The sequence below is a fragment of the Paroedura picta genome, chromosome 1 (assembly GCF_049243985.1).
Source record: "Paroedura picta isolate Pp20150507F chromosome 1, Ppicta_v3.0, whole genome shotgun sequence".
In the NCBI taxonomy this organism is placed as follows: Eukaryota; Metazoa; Chordata; class Lepidosauria; order Squamata; family Gekkonidae; genus Paroedura; species Paroedura picta.
Genome location: NC_135369.1, coordinates 30,945,523 through 30,961,010, shown reverse-complemented (window position 1 = coordinate 30,961,010; position 15,488 = coordinate 30,945,523). Strand labels below are relative to the sequence as shown.

Here is a 15,488-nt window from a genome sequence, read left to right as displayed (position 1 = left end):
GGCAAGGAGTGAGCATGTCACCCCCACAGCGTGCTTCAAAAACTGTCCTTGGTAAAGTCACAGTGACTGCAAGTGTTTTGAAGGCATCTGAAGCCCAATGCCTTTGTTTCTCTGTGCCTTGTAGAACCATCCTCCCAGCGCAAAATGAAAACATGTCAGATCATGGAAATGTTTTCATCAGAAACCTTTTATTCTCACTTTGTACTAGTGTAAATAATGATGGGAATAGCAAAGTATTTCTTTTCCGATACACAGAAAAGGCATTTGATCTTGAGAATGAGAGAAGTCTTTCGGTTGGGGGAGTATGCCCAGCTATATAATAATACGGGAAGCATTCATAGCAAATATCACCCAGCCTGTTCATCTTTAGACTGGCAATTCTTAGTCTGCTGCTTAGGGGCTACCGAGTACTCCCAAGCTACAATATTTGTAGTTGGGCAGAACAAGAAAAAAGAGAAAAAATAGAGGGGAAAAACAAAAGTAGACCACTTCTCAACAATGGCTAAGTGCACTTCAGGAAGAGGCTACAAAAGCAAAGAAAGGTGTGTAAGATCCCCAATAATGGCATGTAATAGCCCCAATACTGAGTGTCAGTAGCAAGAATTTTTACAAAATTGTCTGCTAATTTTTTACTTTCCTATTGCTGGCATGACACAACTTCCAATTTTGGGTACAAATGCAAACAAATGATTAATAGGGTTGCATAGAAGACCACGGGTGCAATTCTGTCTTCCTCATACAGCACGTAGCAGTAGACTGGATAATACAGTTAGAAGTTTGTTTGTTTGTTTCCAATTAGGTGTTTTCTTGCTTTACCTGCAGTTTCCCTGTTAAAATTGCATAGAAGCCCTTGTTTCAGCAATAGCCTTGCAGGTCCATCTTGAGTCATTCAATGCCTAGCCAATACTCGAACCCTTAGAGAACGCCTTCAGTGGACAGTTGTTAACTGCTTTGCATACTCTGCATACTGAACTAGATGACCCTTGAGGTCATCTTCCAGCTCTGTGATTCTACTTGGACTCTGTGTTTCAACTGGCAAGTCAAAAGCATTGGGGTTGGCGATGGGAAGTTCAGATTCAAACCCCTAGTAGAAAAGTGGTGGTAGCCTGGCGATAGGGCACCTGCTTGGCATGCAGGAGGTCCCAGGTTTGGTCTCTGATACCTCCAGTTAAAAGCATCAGGAAGCAGGTGATGAAAGACCCCTGCTTGAGACTCTGAAGAGTTGTTGCCAATTTCAGAAGGCAATACTGACCTTGCCAGACCAAGGGTCTGACACTGTTATAAGGCAGATTCATGTGCTCAGCCATCAAACTCACTAAAAACCCTCAGACAGGTCACAGAGTTGCTGTAAATGAGGACGTAAAAGAACAACAAAGACGACAAATCACAAAATACTTTTTACACTGCAATGTTTTCCAGCTACAGCACTGTCAGGATCTGTTGCACTGACTCCTGCCATGATTTGTTTCTGACCTGTGTGACTCCATCTTGGTCTCCTGTGTGCTGTTTTGAGAACCTTTGTGTAACCCTGAGCGGTCTGCTTTGCTTAGCCATAATTTAGACTCTGTGCATATTTCTGTACCTATGTTATCTGTAGAAAAGGAACTGTCTCTAACACCCAAGGCCGAGATGGCCTGGCTATCGTTTGGAGAGGCGCCCAGACTGACACCTGTGGGAGGGGGGGCTCCTACTCCCTGGGAACTGTGTAACTTTGAGTGGGATAGGGAAAGTGTAAAAGTGCCTGTTTGACAGGTATTGAACAGTATGAGCGTTGAGGTGTGCTGATCTGCTATCAATAAAGCTTTCTATTAATCCAGAAGCAAGTTGTTAGTCTGTCTGCCCTTGACAAGCACTTGATCCAGGCAGACACATACACTCATAGGAGGTGTCCCTCTGTAAGTGGAAGGGCACCTTTGGAACTGACCCCGGTAGTCCATAAATAAACATCAGACTAACTTACCAAATATTGCCATGTCCATCCCTTCTGGAAAAGGCTCAACCATACGGTTCCCATTGACATGGTGTTTACCTGAAAGGTAAAATAATTGTTTTTTTGTTTGTTTTTTTAATCACAGACACAGATTTTTATGCTTCCTTTAAAATATTTAGAACTCAAATGAATAACAGCAACAGTGCCAATTGCATTACTATAATAATGACATTAGTGACAATTGTGGTTTATGGATTGCTATGACAGCTTTTTTATCACACTCGTTCACATTCATGCATCAGTTTTCAGCCCAAAGGGCCAGTCTCCAGGCACATGTGAGCTCTCTCCTCGTGACTGAGCCCTTCGAAGAATGTATCAAGCACTATGCGAGAAACAGATCCTTGGCCAACACACTCCAGTAGCACAACGGGACACAGAACGACTGAAACGATGAATGCCAAGCAAACACATTAACGGGGATTGTGGAAAGGCTCTTTTAGAAGTGCAGTATTTAAAAAAACAGAAGTAGCCTGGTGCGTTAACAAGAGGAGAGATTGTTCTCTGCACTGGGGTACATGATTATCAGAACAACAAACATGAGAACCTGACAGAATTTTTAGGAGGCTCACAAAGTACTATTGCCTTCATGGCTTGACTGTTGCCCCTGAGTACCTCACTGCAGCTGAAGTGCTTTTTCAATCATTATTAATTTCCTTTCCAACACACAAATAATGAAACTTCAAACACTTCTCCAATCAGCTGTGGAATCAATCAGCGTGCTGGTCTGAAATCAACAAAAGGTGCCCACATTTTCCCCACCACCACCTGAAGTCGTATTAGAGATTTCATCTAATCAAATCCTCAGTTCTTCTCACCCATGACTGACTGCTGACCAATTTCCATTCCACCTCAGCTCTCTGCTCAGCAGGACTCTTTCCCTTTCTCCCTGGGAAACCATTCGCTGTAATTTAAATGCTAGTAGGACAACTCCCTTCACATTCACGCTACTGGTAGAGAACATCGTTTGTTGAATGGTCATGGGCACTTCATGAACTTTCAATGGCTAGTAATGCCATTTTCTCACCAATCTCCAATTTTTCAGGGTTCCAAAGCTACATTTTTATTTATTTATTTATTTATTTAGGAGTGGGGAGAAGACTTCATGAGATTCAAGGAGAATTGGAAGATGTTGGTCAGAGATGCAGTTCCTTTACTTGTCAATTCTTTATGAGCTTGAAAGCTAACTATTGACAAATATCTAGAATCATAGAATCATAGAGTTGGAAGAGACCTCCATGGTCATCTAGTCCAACCCGCACACAATGCAGGAACTCACAATTACCTGCTCACCCGTGGTGACCCCAATTTCATGCCCAAGTGATCCCTCCACCAAAAATCTCAAGAATCCAGTCTGGCCTGGAGGAAATTCACCTACCACCCCATAGCGGCAATTAGCAATGACCTGGTCAGTTCTAGAGAAGATCAGCCCAGACTGCTCCTTAGAAGGCCTGCGGGCTATCAGTACGCTAATGACACCCAGCTATTTCTTTTTAATGGACAATAACACATCCATACCGCCGACAATCTGGCCAGCTATTTGGAGGCCCTGGAAGTTTGGCTCGGCTGACATGAAACTGAATCCAGCCAAGACGGAGATCCTCTGGCTGGGCCAGCATGCAGAGAAAATATCCTGACCCAAACCAAAGTCAAGGACCTGAAAAGATCCAAATAAGAGAAATGAACTAAAATCCCCGTAAGGTAGGACACAATGTTAAAATTTAGTACTAATATTTACTGAAGTTAAAAACCCAGGGCTTATAGCATAGTCTCAATAAAATCAGAGCATGAATGCATACCAATGCCTCCACTGAACAGACGTGTTTCGGCATTGCTGCCTTTATCGATGGTCAGGCATAAAATTAAAACACCATACATAAAATACAAAAAAACACCAGAAATGTAATATACAGTTAGTTCCTTTACATAAACTGATATATATACCCAGGACACTATGAAACCTTAGTCAGTTCAGTAGACCAGAAGACCAGATAAAACAAATGGAGGCCTCTAATGCAGGGGTAGTCAACCTGTGGTCCTCCAGGTGTTCATGGACTACAATTCCCATAAGCCCCTGCCAGTGTTTGCTGGCAGGGGCTCATGGGAATTGTAGTCCATGAACATCTGGAGGACCACAGGTTGACTACCCCTGCTCTAAAGTTTCAAAAGCAGGCCCTGGTCAAAGTAAGCACTTTCAAGGTCCAGTAAGTGTCATGCAGGAGCCAACCTTCATCCAAAGTACCTCAAATAAACATTAGTACTAAATTTTATCCCCAAGTGCTGAGCCCAAACTCAACAACTAGTCCTTGACTTTGAATATTACTTTGGTTTTTAAGAGGGAAAAAAATGTTCACCAAACTAGCCACGGAGGTCGGTGCTGCTGGCTTTACATCTGAAAATGCACTATTGCTACTGTTTGCTTCAGCTGCTGAATGAACAGGTCAGTAGATAACAGTCTATGACACCCCATGGCTGGCAGCTGGCCAAGCTCAGTGCAAATTCAGCCCTTTGAACCGAGAATCTCATAGCCTCAGATCAGACTTGATGATCTTGTGCTCCCCTCCCGTTCCCACTTTTACAAGATAGAGAGTTCAACAATCTGAGCCTGAATAGTCACTGCCATGTACAAGCAATAATAATTACATTGTTAGATCCTTATTATTTACAGCGAAGGCTTTTAAAATACTTGTTTTTGATTATGTCTGTGTAAAATATGATTCACGTCTGCATTTTTTTTTCCAAAACCAATTTATTCCATTGTTGTTACACGTAAGTCCAGGATATATACACACTTCATTAATTTTGGATGTGTTTGGTAGCCATTAACCAAAATGTCTAAAAGTGCCAGTGGAGAGAAAAAGAAAACCTAAAAAAAATAGAGAGAGAGAGAGAGAGAGCAGAAGACTAAGCAGGTGTCAGAAGATTATGAGAAAAGTACTTCAGTGCCTTTAGGTGAAATTGCAGAAGCAGTGACACATGTATAGAGATACTGTCTTCATTTGCAGCGGCTGGTTTCCAATCTAATACTTCTAAACTTGGGTTTAGCTATCTACTGTGGCCAGGATACTAAAAAAAACTGTTCAGCTATCCTCACATGCCCTATAGGAATTTGACCTTCTGTTTCTCAAATGTGGAACATTTTCTCCACTCACAGTGGATCACTTTTGAAACTCTAGGGAATCTCAAAAGCTAGATTATAAGGGAGCATTAAACCTAATTTTGAAAAGAAGAAGAGTTGGTTCTTATATGCCGCTTTTCTCTACCCAAAGCCTTTCTCTACAGTCGCCTTCCCTTTCCTCTCCCCACAACAGACACCCTGTGAGGTTGGTGAGGCTTAGAGAGCCCTCAGAGAGAGAGAACAGTAAAACTGCATCTTGTCCCACTTTATCATATCTGCATGGCCACATTACATGAAATATTATATATGCCACCTCCAGAATAAAAAGGCCACCTGCCTCCTCCAAATATTCGATTGCCTATGTAATCCTTGACATCAACCCAGAAAATTGTGGCATAGTTGCACCTTGCCAGTTGGCCACTTGCACAGTGGAAATGCACAAAGATTTTTTTTGGGGGGGCACCCTATTTCCCCCTGTATTTCCTATTTTTCTTCTCCAGGCAGCTCCCATATCCTTACAAGACACAGGTATTCTTTTTATTTAAAATGTTTTTAACCACCTATTTTTATTTTTAAGATTTCAGGTTTTTCTACAAACCTGGGGGGGGGGGGGTTCAGGTTGGTAGAAAGCTCTGTCTGTCCAGGGCCCCAGTCTCTGGATTTAAATATCCACAGACAGAGCCACACTGAGAATTAGATATTGATACGTTCTATCAGTCTTGAACAACAGTCAAATTACTTGGTAACACTTTTTTTTCAGGGTTAGGGTTATGCCGTGAAACCTGCAGATAAGAAAATCTCTACGCATCTAAGCGCAGCAACTACCAGGTATCTTCCGCTACTTTTCATTAAGCTGTACAGAACTTCATGAAAACAATATGGCTCCAAGTTATGCTTGAAAAAAATATTTTCAGTTATTAAAATTGACAGTGACAAAGGGCACTGAGGTAGCTCAGAATAGTTCTAGCAATTTGTACATGCAGTTGATGTATCACGATGTGACACCCTACATTCAATGGCATCCATTATATCAAATGGGATTACTGTCTGCATACTGATTGATGCTACATAATGTAATGTGTTTTAGCACAATACGTCAGTAAATAAGCCCAAAAAGATTTCAAGACAAACTAAACATGAAGCCAAATTCCTAATTAGTCCTAAGAAAAATAATTTGTACTACTGAAAGTAGAACATTTACATGGAAAATAAGTAAATCCCAGTGAAGTCTAATCACAAGTTAATCCCATTTTCTTTAACTGGGCTTCTCCCTGGGAAAGTATTCTTAGGATTGCATCCTTACTGTACAATCCTGAAAACATTTTCCTGAGAGTTAGCCCCTCTGAATACACCTGCTTAGATAGCTCTCATATACCATAACATTATTTACATATCCCACTAAATTTAATAATACCTCCATGGCATGATTTGAACCCATAATGTTGGACCCAACCTAGGTAAGCAACTTCCTAATCAATCTTTGCATTTCCCTGGAACACTTCCTCCTGCCCCCACAAAACACTATTCCCTCCTAACATACATCTATATATTTCCTGGAATGCTTGCCAACTCTATTCCTAGCAACTCCCTTTTTTCATGCAGACATTCCTTAGCATGTATTTATTCCCCAAACTATTTAATAGTTCACAGAAACTGACTGCCAGGAAACATACATTAGCTGCATGGCAGAAGAAACCGTGTTGAGAGGTTTGTACCCTCTGCCCAAACAACAGCCCTGATTACCTTCCATCTCCTCTTTGCCCAGAATTTCAGAAATCCAAACAAAGTGTGTGGACAGAAATTGCTAAACAATATGCCCGCTAGTGTTTCCTTTAAGCTGGGCCTGTGAGTGGTTGTTCATTAACCCAGGAAGCCCTGCTCAGCAATAATCTGGAGCCACAATGGAACTTGCACTGCTCATTGACCATTTTAAGATTACAGCAGTTATATTCTGCTCAGGATGTGAAGTGCAGGTAGAAATGTGAAGAGCCGCTGAGAATGCATCTGCTTTGGTTTCAGAACTCAGTTCTGCTTATGTTTTTCAATAAATGTAGGGCAAGATGTGGTGTCTCTGTTTTACTGGAGCTTAATAGATAAGACTCACTTCCTACGTCTCTGGCTCATTACTAATCTCAGGTATCTTCAGTATGAGACTCACACCAGTGACAGGGATGGCAGGTTGTCCAACGTTTCTACAGGTATGCTTTTACAAGGAGGAGGGGGTCTTCTCAGATTGCACATTCCCCTTGATCACCACTGGCATCTTGCAAACCATGCAGCTTGCATGGGGAAGCAGAGCACAAGCACTGCTGGGATGAACAGGAACTAATGGCAGCAATTAATTCCCTTGGTACACTAGGGGGATGGTACATAAAAGTATGCCAGCAAAAATGACCAGCATGTGGGGTTGCCCAGCATTAGCGAGTGATTGTGCTTGATGATGCAAACACTCAGGTTTTCCAGGACTACCTCTGGGACTGTCTGGCAGCTATTCCCATGAAGTGTTCAAACCAATGGTATACTATGCCTGTACACTTCCACAATGCTGTGCTTTTCTCCGCAACGATCCCCGCCCTGGGATCAGTGGATGGTGTTGACACAACAGATGCTGGGGGATTCCAGTGCCCTCTGCAATTTCTTGGTTCTGTGTGCTCAATTGGGAGTGCAGTGCCCGGAATATGACATGCAGGTTCTAGACCAGCCACACCACACTGTTCGGCTGATGACAGTCCCAAAGTTCCAGTGAACTATTGGAAGCTGAACAGCATGCTTTCCATGACTGTGCCATTGTTCCCCTACTGCAGGATTAGTGTCCATCATACCATACTACTCCTTAACCCCATTGACCCCATGAGAGACTGTGTGTGTGTAGGGGTCCTGTGTCCCCTTTTCTCTCTCTCTTATTGTCTGGCATGTGGCCTAGTTCAAGGCCATTCACATTCTGCACCCAGGGTATCTGACTCACTGTACCCCCCAAAGGGTGCTATGCTCCTTCAATTCCAACAGGCTCGTGATCCCTGGCTCAAGAGAGGTATGTTTGTGCTTTAACCAGGGCTAGGGCCTTTCTGGTCCTGGCCCCTACCTGCTGGAATGAGCTCCTGGAAGAGCAAAGTGCCCTGTTGGAGTTTACTCAGTTCTGCAGGGCCTATAAGATGCTGCTGATCTGCCAGCGTTTGGTTGGGACACCCGTCCAGACGCTGAACAAAACCCCATCCACCCCTCAGAATGGAGGGGGGCAGGGCAGAAACACCTAATAACTGGTGCTGGAGAAGAGGAACTGCCCACCATCATAAGACCTCCTTCCTGTGGCAGGGTGCTCTTACAGAGCATGTGCAGCCTGTAAGCCTGCCTCTAAAAGAGGCTGAGATTGAGAAGTCATTTAATGAGGACAGACCAGTAGATTTCTGCTAGGCTGAGGAGCAGAAAAAGACCAGGTTGATACCAAAACCCCTTCGCTCTCACACTGGAGGCAAGAGAAGATAGTATGTAAGTCAGAAAAAGGTGGGCGGGCAAATCCCTATACAATTTAAAACTCTGCATAAAATGGCATTTTAGTATGATTCAGTAGACAGGGGGACACCAATGGAATCTGAAGATGGAGACAAGAAAACTGCTTATGTACTGTTAGAGACTTCAGTTGACAACACTTGGTATTCTCACATGCCCTTCCCCTTTTACCTTGCAGCTCAAAACAGTTTACAGATCCAAATTAAATCTATACATAATACAATAAAGCCCCATTCGCCCCTCACCAAGAAATTCCCTTACTCCAAAGCTTGTTAGTACATGCAATAGTCTAAAAGCAGCTTCTGAAATGTTATGTTCGATTCCCCCATAATCTTCTCAGGGAACCCATGCCACAAGGTGAAATTTGACACTAAAAAATCCAGGCAATCAAGCAGGAGACCAACCAGAAACTGGCCACTAAAAGGCCATAACTGGCCCATGGGGACATATTTCATTCATGTATTCAGTCATAACTTTTATTAGCTGCCTTTCTCCCTTGTAGACTTCAAGGCGGCTTGCAATGTAAATAAAATTATACAGAACACAATAAAAACAAGTAACATAACAACCCATTAAAAGCTCACACTTAAAAAAACTGTAATTAGAACTGCCAATAAATAAAAACTAAGCCAGTGAAATGCAATCCTAAATAAAAAAATATCTTCACATGTTCCCTGGGAAGGTTGTTCTTTAATTGTGCATCTGTCATTAAAAAGGCCCTCCCTTGTGTCCCCATCAGATGATCTTCCTTGATTGATGGGAAAGTCAGGGAGGCCTAATCCTGCAATCTCAATTCCTGGGCAGGAACATACAGGAGAAGATGGTCATTCAGATATCCCAGTCCCAAGTAATGTAGGCCTTTAAAGGCCAAAAACAGCACCTTGAATTGGGGTCAGGAGCAGATGGGTAGCCAAGTGTAATTGCTGTAGAATCAGGATTATATGCTCCTGCAGCATTCCACAATTGCTGCTGTTTCCAAATATGAAGCTACAGAATATTATAATAAGAAAACTTAGCTAATATTAAAACGTTTCTCCATTGTCCATCCCAGTTCCCAGTTTACCTAATGACCTAAGAAACAAGGAACTCTGGAACTTCTGGCGTCACCTTCTACTAACAAACATAACTTTACCAAGGTATTTCATAAGAGCCAGCAATTCTTTTGTAACGCTTACTGCAGTGCCTAATAATTATGTCTGTTAATAGTGCACCGTTTTAATTGATTTGACATTTTCAAGCAGAACCCTATAAAATTTGTTCATTTAAAACAATGCAATACACAATGAATCTTCATTTCGTTACCTCAAAACATATGTAGATAAAGCAATGAATGAACTTGGATGCTGACTGAAGAGTCCCACAGGTTGCAGCACAGGGCTGTACACAAAGTGGCTATAATTTAGCCCAGCATTCCAAATCCATCTAGGTCCTAGATACTGTATAAGAGACACAGTAATGTCCATATTATTACACCCATCTTACAGACAGTGGTTTGGAGCTAGGAGCACCATGGCTTGCTTATGGCCATGGATGCACTGATATTGGAAATGGGCCTCTCCCAACCCCCTTTACTCTTCACCAGCAAGCAGGCTGGTGCTGACATTTGTCAGAGTTGACTCTCCCTGTACAGAAGCAGAAGGAAACACGGATGTCTTCTCATCTGGTCCATGTTGCCATTGTATTATCGTTCTGGAGCCTGAACACACATCTCCAATACTCTGCTAAACCAGCACAAATGACATTCTCCCCCTCCCCACACCCCCTTGTGAAGATGTCAGTAGCTGTAAGCAATATGCAGCCTGTGATAGAGTATCTCTCTTCTGCACACGCGCTTCCCCACCCCCATTCTGATGGCAGATTATCTGCCTGGAGGTTGCATTAAAGCTTCATTCAGCTGTCAGTCAACAGATGAGCAGGAATGGTTCAGTGCCTCTTCCCCACCCCCACCCACTCCCATCTGACAGTGATAAATGATCAGGAATAATGCTCAGATAAGCTTGATAGTTCCAGGCCTCCCCTTTACAATCTGTTTCAAACTAACCCCCAGCCTTTAGTCCCATAACGTTCCTCTGGAGCACAGCAAAGGGGGATTTTTTATATACAGTTTGGCCTCTCAATTTTTTTTTTCTAGGAAGAACTCCTGCTACTTCCCAAGATGCAGACAAGGTAGCAGATTTAGGGTGCTCTTGTACATAATTTACGGATTTCAGCAGGTGCTGACCATAAGAACTCTGCCTTGAATCATGTCCCATGATGACAAGCGGGCATGCTCTCTCGATTCCAAAATGTTTTGAGACAGTCCAGACTTTTCTCCTTTCAGAATTTGCCAGGGACAAATAGAGAGAGAGCAGATGTTCTAAGAATAAGAAGAAGAGTTGGTTCTTATATGCTGCTTCTCTCTACCTGAAGGAGTCTCAAAGTGGCTTACAGTCGTCTTCCCTTTCCTCTCCCCACAACAGACACCCTGTGAGGTAGGTGAGGCTGAGAGGGCCCTGATATTACTGCTCAGTCAGAACAGAGCAGAGCAGGGAGGTGTGAGGATTCCATTTAAGCATGGAAAGAAAGATGTCCTGACGGTTTCATCCTTTCCTCCATTGATGTGGTTAGACTATCTAGAAAACTGGCAACTTGCACAGATTAGGGATGTAAAAATATATGCAAACTTTAATCTCTGTGTGAAAATTCAAGCTGTAAGAAATTTTAAGTGGATCAAAACTGACCTCTTTAAAGTTTATTTACAAGGCTTTACCAGTGACAATAACTACCGATTATCATCATGCTCTGTACAGTTAAGTATCTCATAATTTTTTCAGGATGTTGTTCTGCAAGGCTAACACTATCAAAACACAACTGCCTACCTGGGCCAGAACAAAAACCCAAGTAGTCCAGGGCTGGTGTCAGCATACGCTGAGGTAGGACATGAGAGGTAGGGCCCACTGTCACTGGTCCTCTGCTACCTGACTGTACGCCCTTTTTTTGCCCACCTGCTTGCAAGAACTCTACCTCATATACTCCCAGCTACCTGAGCTGTCCACCACTCCTAAGGAAGAATTCACAGACAGTGGCAGTCACAGAAGCCAGCAGCCAGTTTTGTGTAGTGGTTAGGAGTGGCGGCTTCTAATCTGGTGAGCCAGATTTGATTCTGCACTCCCCCAAATGCAACCAGCTAGGTGACCTTGGGCTCCCCACGGCACTGATAAAGCTGTTCTGACCGAGCAGTGATATCAGGGCTCTCTCAGCCTCACCCACCTCACAGGGTGTCTGTTGTGGGGAGAGGAAAGGGAAGGCGACTGTAAGCCGCTTCGGGTAGAGAAAAGCGGCATATAAGAACCAACTCCTCTTCTTCTTGATGCCCACAGCCTACACACACCTGGCAATATCACTGAATCACAGAATCATAGAGCTGGAAAGGACCTAGGTCTCTAGTCCAACCCCCTGCAGAATGCAGGACACTCACCACTACCTGCCCACCCATAGTGACCCCAATTCCATGCCTAGATGATGCCCCCCCCCCAAAAAAAACCCTCAGAATCCCTGGTCAGTCTGGTCCAGAGGAAATTCGCATTCTGCCCCCAAAGTGGCAATCAGCACTGAGGCGAGGGCATGCAAGGGTCTGTGGGAGTGGTCATAAACAAGCTGGTGAATGATGCACAGGCGGGTGGGGGTATGCTGGAGACGGCGGGGCACTGATGATGGGTACAGGGGCCCTGAGCACTCTTTGCCCAGGGCCCATCAAAATACAGAACTGGCCTTATTCTTTCCTCAGCTGTAGCATTAAAAACAGGGTGCAAACAGCCCCTGCCTACTTGTACCCAGCATCTAGCAATCAGAGCCTTGCTGCCTGGAAAGAAAGGGCAGCTCATATTTTCCCAATTATTTGTTGCCTTTTGCTTTCCTCAACCCAGTGACTTGCTTGAGGTGGAAAAATAAGAGCTTGTCAAAATACTCTAGAAGATTTTATATAATAGTATGGTAATATTTTGTGTTCCCTTTTCAGTCCTTTTCCCTCTAATAATTCACTGCACTAAGCCTGCCTCCCCCACGTTGCTGTAGAGAACTGAAAGGGCCATTTTTCATCAAGCTCTCCATGATGCCCCCAAGAGCTCTTCCCAATTTGAACTCTATCAAAACTGGGAGAGCTTTGTTTTGCTGTGAGGTAATGTGTATCAATTTACACTTTTTAGTCTTATCTACCTAGACTGAAGGGGGTTTCAGCGTTGAAATTAATGCACCTTAAAACAGATAATTAGCTTACTGCAACATCTCTTAAAACAAATACTGACTGATAAAAAAAAAAAGATTTTCGGAGCCTTCTCCTGATAGAAGTTGGCCTCAGGCTCCACCTCTGGCAGCATTTATCATCTCTTTAAAGTTTATTTTAACCTGCTTGATAGCACATCAGTGTATTAAAGAATCTGTGCCACAGCATGTACCTTGATTTAGCAGCTACAGTTTTGTTACAATCCCAAAGAGATGTCTCAATATGGAATTTGGGGGCGTGAAGCCTGGGGAGGGTGAAGTTTGGAGAGGGGAGGAACTTCAATGGTATATATAAGTCCACCCTCTAAAGCAGCCATTTTCTCCAGGGGAACTGTCCTCCGAAGTCTGGACATTCATTGTAATACTAAGAGATCTCTGAGCCCCATGTGTTGGTTCACAACCCAGTGTCTCAATATTTTTATTTTTAAAGTTTTCTGTAGCTATGAGGAGCTAGCAGTGACTAACCCATTGCAGATATATCAGACAAATGCACAATACAAGATAATTTCTAGAGGTCTTTTAAATGCCCAAATATAATGCTATTTTATTGTAAAGCCCCCACTACACCGCACTGACTCTGATAACAAAGTCAGGATATTTGGACTATGATAGGCAAGACAGATCCTTCTACAAACCTCGAAAGGGCCTTAGATTTGAAGAAAAATGTGTAATTTAAAAAAAAAATCACTGGATAACTTTTAAAAGTGATAAAAGGTTTGCCTGTAGCTGTAAACATGGATTCCCTCATTTTTTCCAAGGAGATAGAGCTCTGTTGTCTAGAATTCCATTGTAATTCTGGGTGGTCTCCAGGTCCCACCTGGCAGTTGGCAGTCCTTGGCCTGGCTTGGCTACTTGCTACTGTTCACCAGTAGCCACCCTATTAAAGTCAGTGGGTTGTGGTTAGAGCTTCAGAGTAGGGTCTGAGAGACCCAGGTTCTTGCTGTGGAAGCTGATAGGGTGATTTTGGACCAGTCACATACATTCAACCTAGCCTACCACACAGGGTTGTTGTGTAGATAAAAAGTTGGGGTTTTGGTCTCCACTGTGGAGAAGGACTGTAGTTTTCCTAGGCAGAGCCTGCAGTGGAGGAAGGTGGAGATGGAACGTGTAATTTCTCTTTGTAAGAGTGTTTCAGCACCATAATCAGAGGGTTCAGCTATGGTTTTCTGAATGTCAAGAGGGTTTCCCCAAGTACATTCCTGAAAGGTTCAGAGTGTTGGAACCATTTGGCTGTTTGAATTCTTATAAGCATAACAGGAGAGTTATAACATTGTTCATGATTGCTGTTTCGTTCCTTTGTAAAAAAAACAGACACATTATGGTGCGTTTACTTTGATTTATTGTAGTTAATTGTCACTGAGGAAGGATTTACAAAACTTTAGCCTGTGACCTGTACAAATTTGATATTGGAGCACCAGTATCTGATTCTGACTTCTGTTTTTGAGAAAGCTGATAATTAAATCTACTTCAAGTTCACTTGTCTGCTTTAACCAACACAGGTTATGTCTGTAAATTACTTTTGGTCTGACAAAGAGTGACACAGAAACAGCTGTCAGCCAGATCATGAATGCAAATATACTGTCTGGCCCAACAGGACACAAAAATGGATATCAGTCAGAGACAAACCTATAGAGACAAGTCTGGACATATAGTTTAGAATGTGTGAGAAGGGATGGCTGACCTGCTGGCAACCTTCAACACCCCAGGGAAACTCATAGTTTAGGACAATAGGTATCCCAAGAACTAGTGATTAATGTCATCAAATTCCAATCTTACTCCCACTGAGCCCAACCACCCTAAATTAGTCTCCCATATCCCCCCCGGAGGTTTCGGGTAGGGGGGCCTTTTAGTCTTTTAGTTATTTTAACCCACTGCATTGCATCTTGGATTCTTGTTTGGGTACTGTGTCATTTATATTGTTTTTAGGGGAATTTTATCGGGGGGTTTATACATTGTAACTCATCATGAACCTTTTAGGAGTAGCGGGCTAATAACTGAATAAATAAAAAAATCAAATGAAGAAGAAGAAGAAGAGTTGGTTCTTATATGCCACTTTTCCCTACCCGAAGGACGCTCAAAGCGGCTTACAGTCGCCTTCCCTTTCCTCTCCCCACAACAAACACCCTGTGAGGTGGGTGAGGCTGAGAGAGCCCTGATATCACTGCTCGGTCAGAACAGCTTTATCAGTGCCGTGGCGAGCCCAAGGTCACCCAGCTGGCTGCATGTGGGGGAGTGCAGAATCGAACCCGGCATGCCAGATTAGAAGTCCGCACTCCTAACCATTACACCAAACTAAATAAATACTTAGCACTTTACTCAGACTTGATAGTTTTCCCATCTGGTACTCAAAGGGTCATCAAGAACAATTACCATCTACAGTTCAGGAAATCTCATCACATGACTTTCAAAGTCATTGTCCACCTCCAGAACACTCGTTGTTTGGGGGGGCATATATGCCAACATCACTTCAGGTAGTATTTTACCATGTCAAATACAGCATCCTGCAGCTTAGCTGTGTGTGTGTTCTCTGGATCATAGAAACACAACTACTTGTGTGTAAGCTACTTCTTTTGAAAAATGCTGGATATTTTGCTGCTGACTTTGCAGACCTCTTCT

At 43.1% G+C, this 15,488-nt stretch overlaps 1 protein-coding gene and 1 long non-coding RNA gene across 6 annotated transcripts in view; one reads left to right on the top strand and one right to left on the bottom strand.

Annotated features, from left to right (window-relative positions):
• Positions 1-15,488, bottom strand: part of MSRA (methionine sulfoxide reductase A) — a 228,987-nt gene that overhangs the window by 141,056 nt on the left and 72,443 nt on the right. For 4 of the 5 annotated variants that reach the window (XM_077332128.1, XM_077332119.1, XM_077332146.1 and 1 more), the window contains one exon: positions 1,961-2,029. In XM_077332128.1, the coding sequence (XP_077188243.1) occupies positions 1,961-2,029 (69 nt within the window). Of the gene's footprint in view, positions 1-1,960; positions 2,030-6,848; positions 6,936-15,488 lie in introns of those variants that run through there. The other variant, XM_077332136.1, reaches the window with a different exon arrangement.
• LOC143835058 (uncharacterized) overlaps positions 1-15,488 on the top strand; it is a 45,197-nt gene that overhangs the window by 21,129 nt on the left and 8,580 nt on the right. The window contains exon 2 of the long non-coding RNA XR_013229978.1: positions 5,866-5,933. This is a non-coding gene — a long non-coding RNA (uncharacterized LOC143835058). The remainder of the gene's footprint in view (positions 1-5,865; positions 5,934-15,488) is intronic.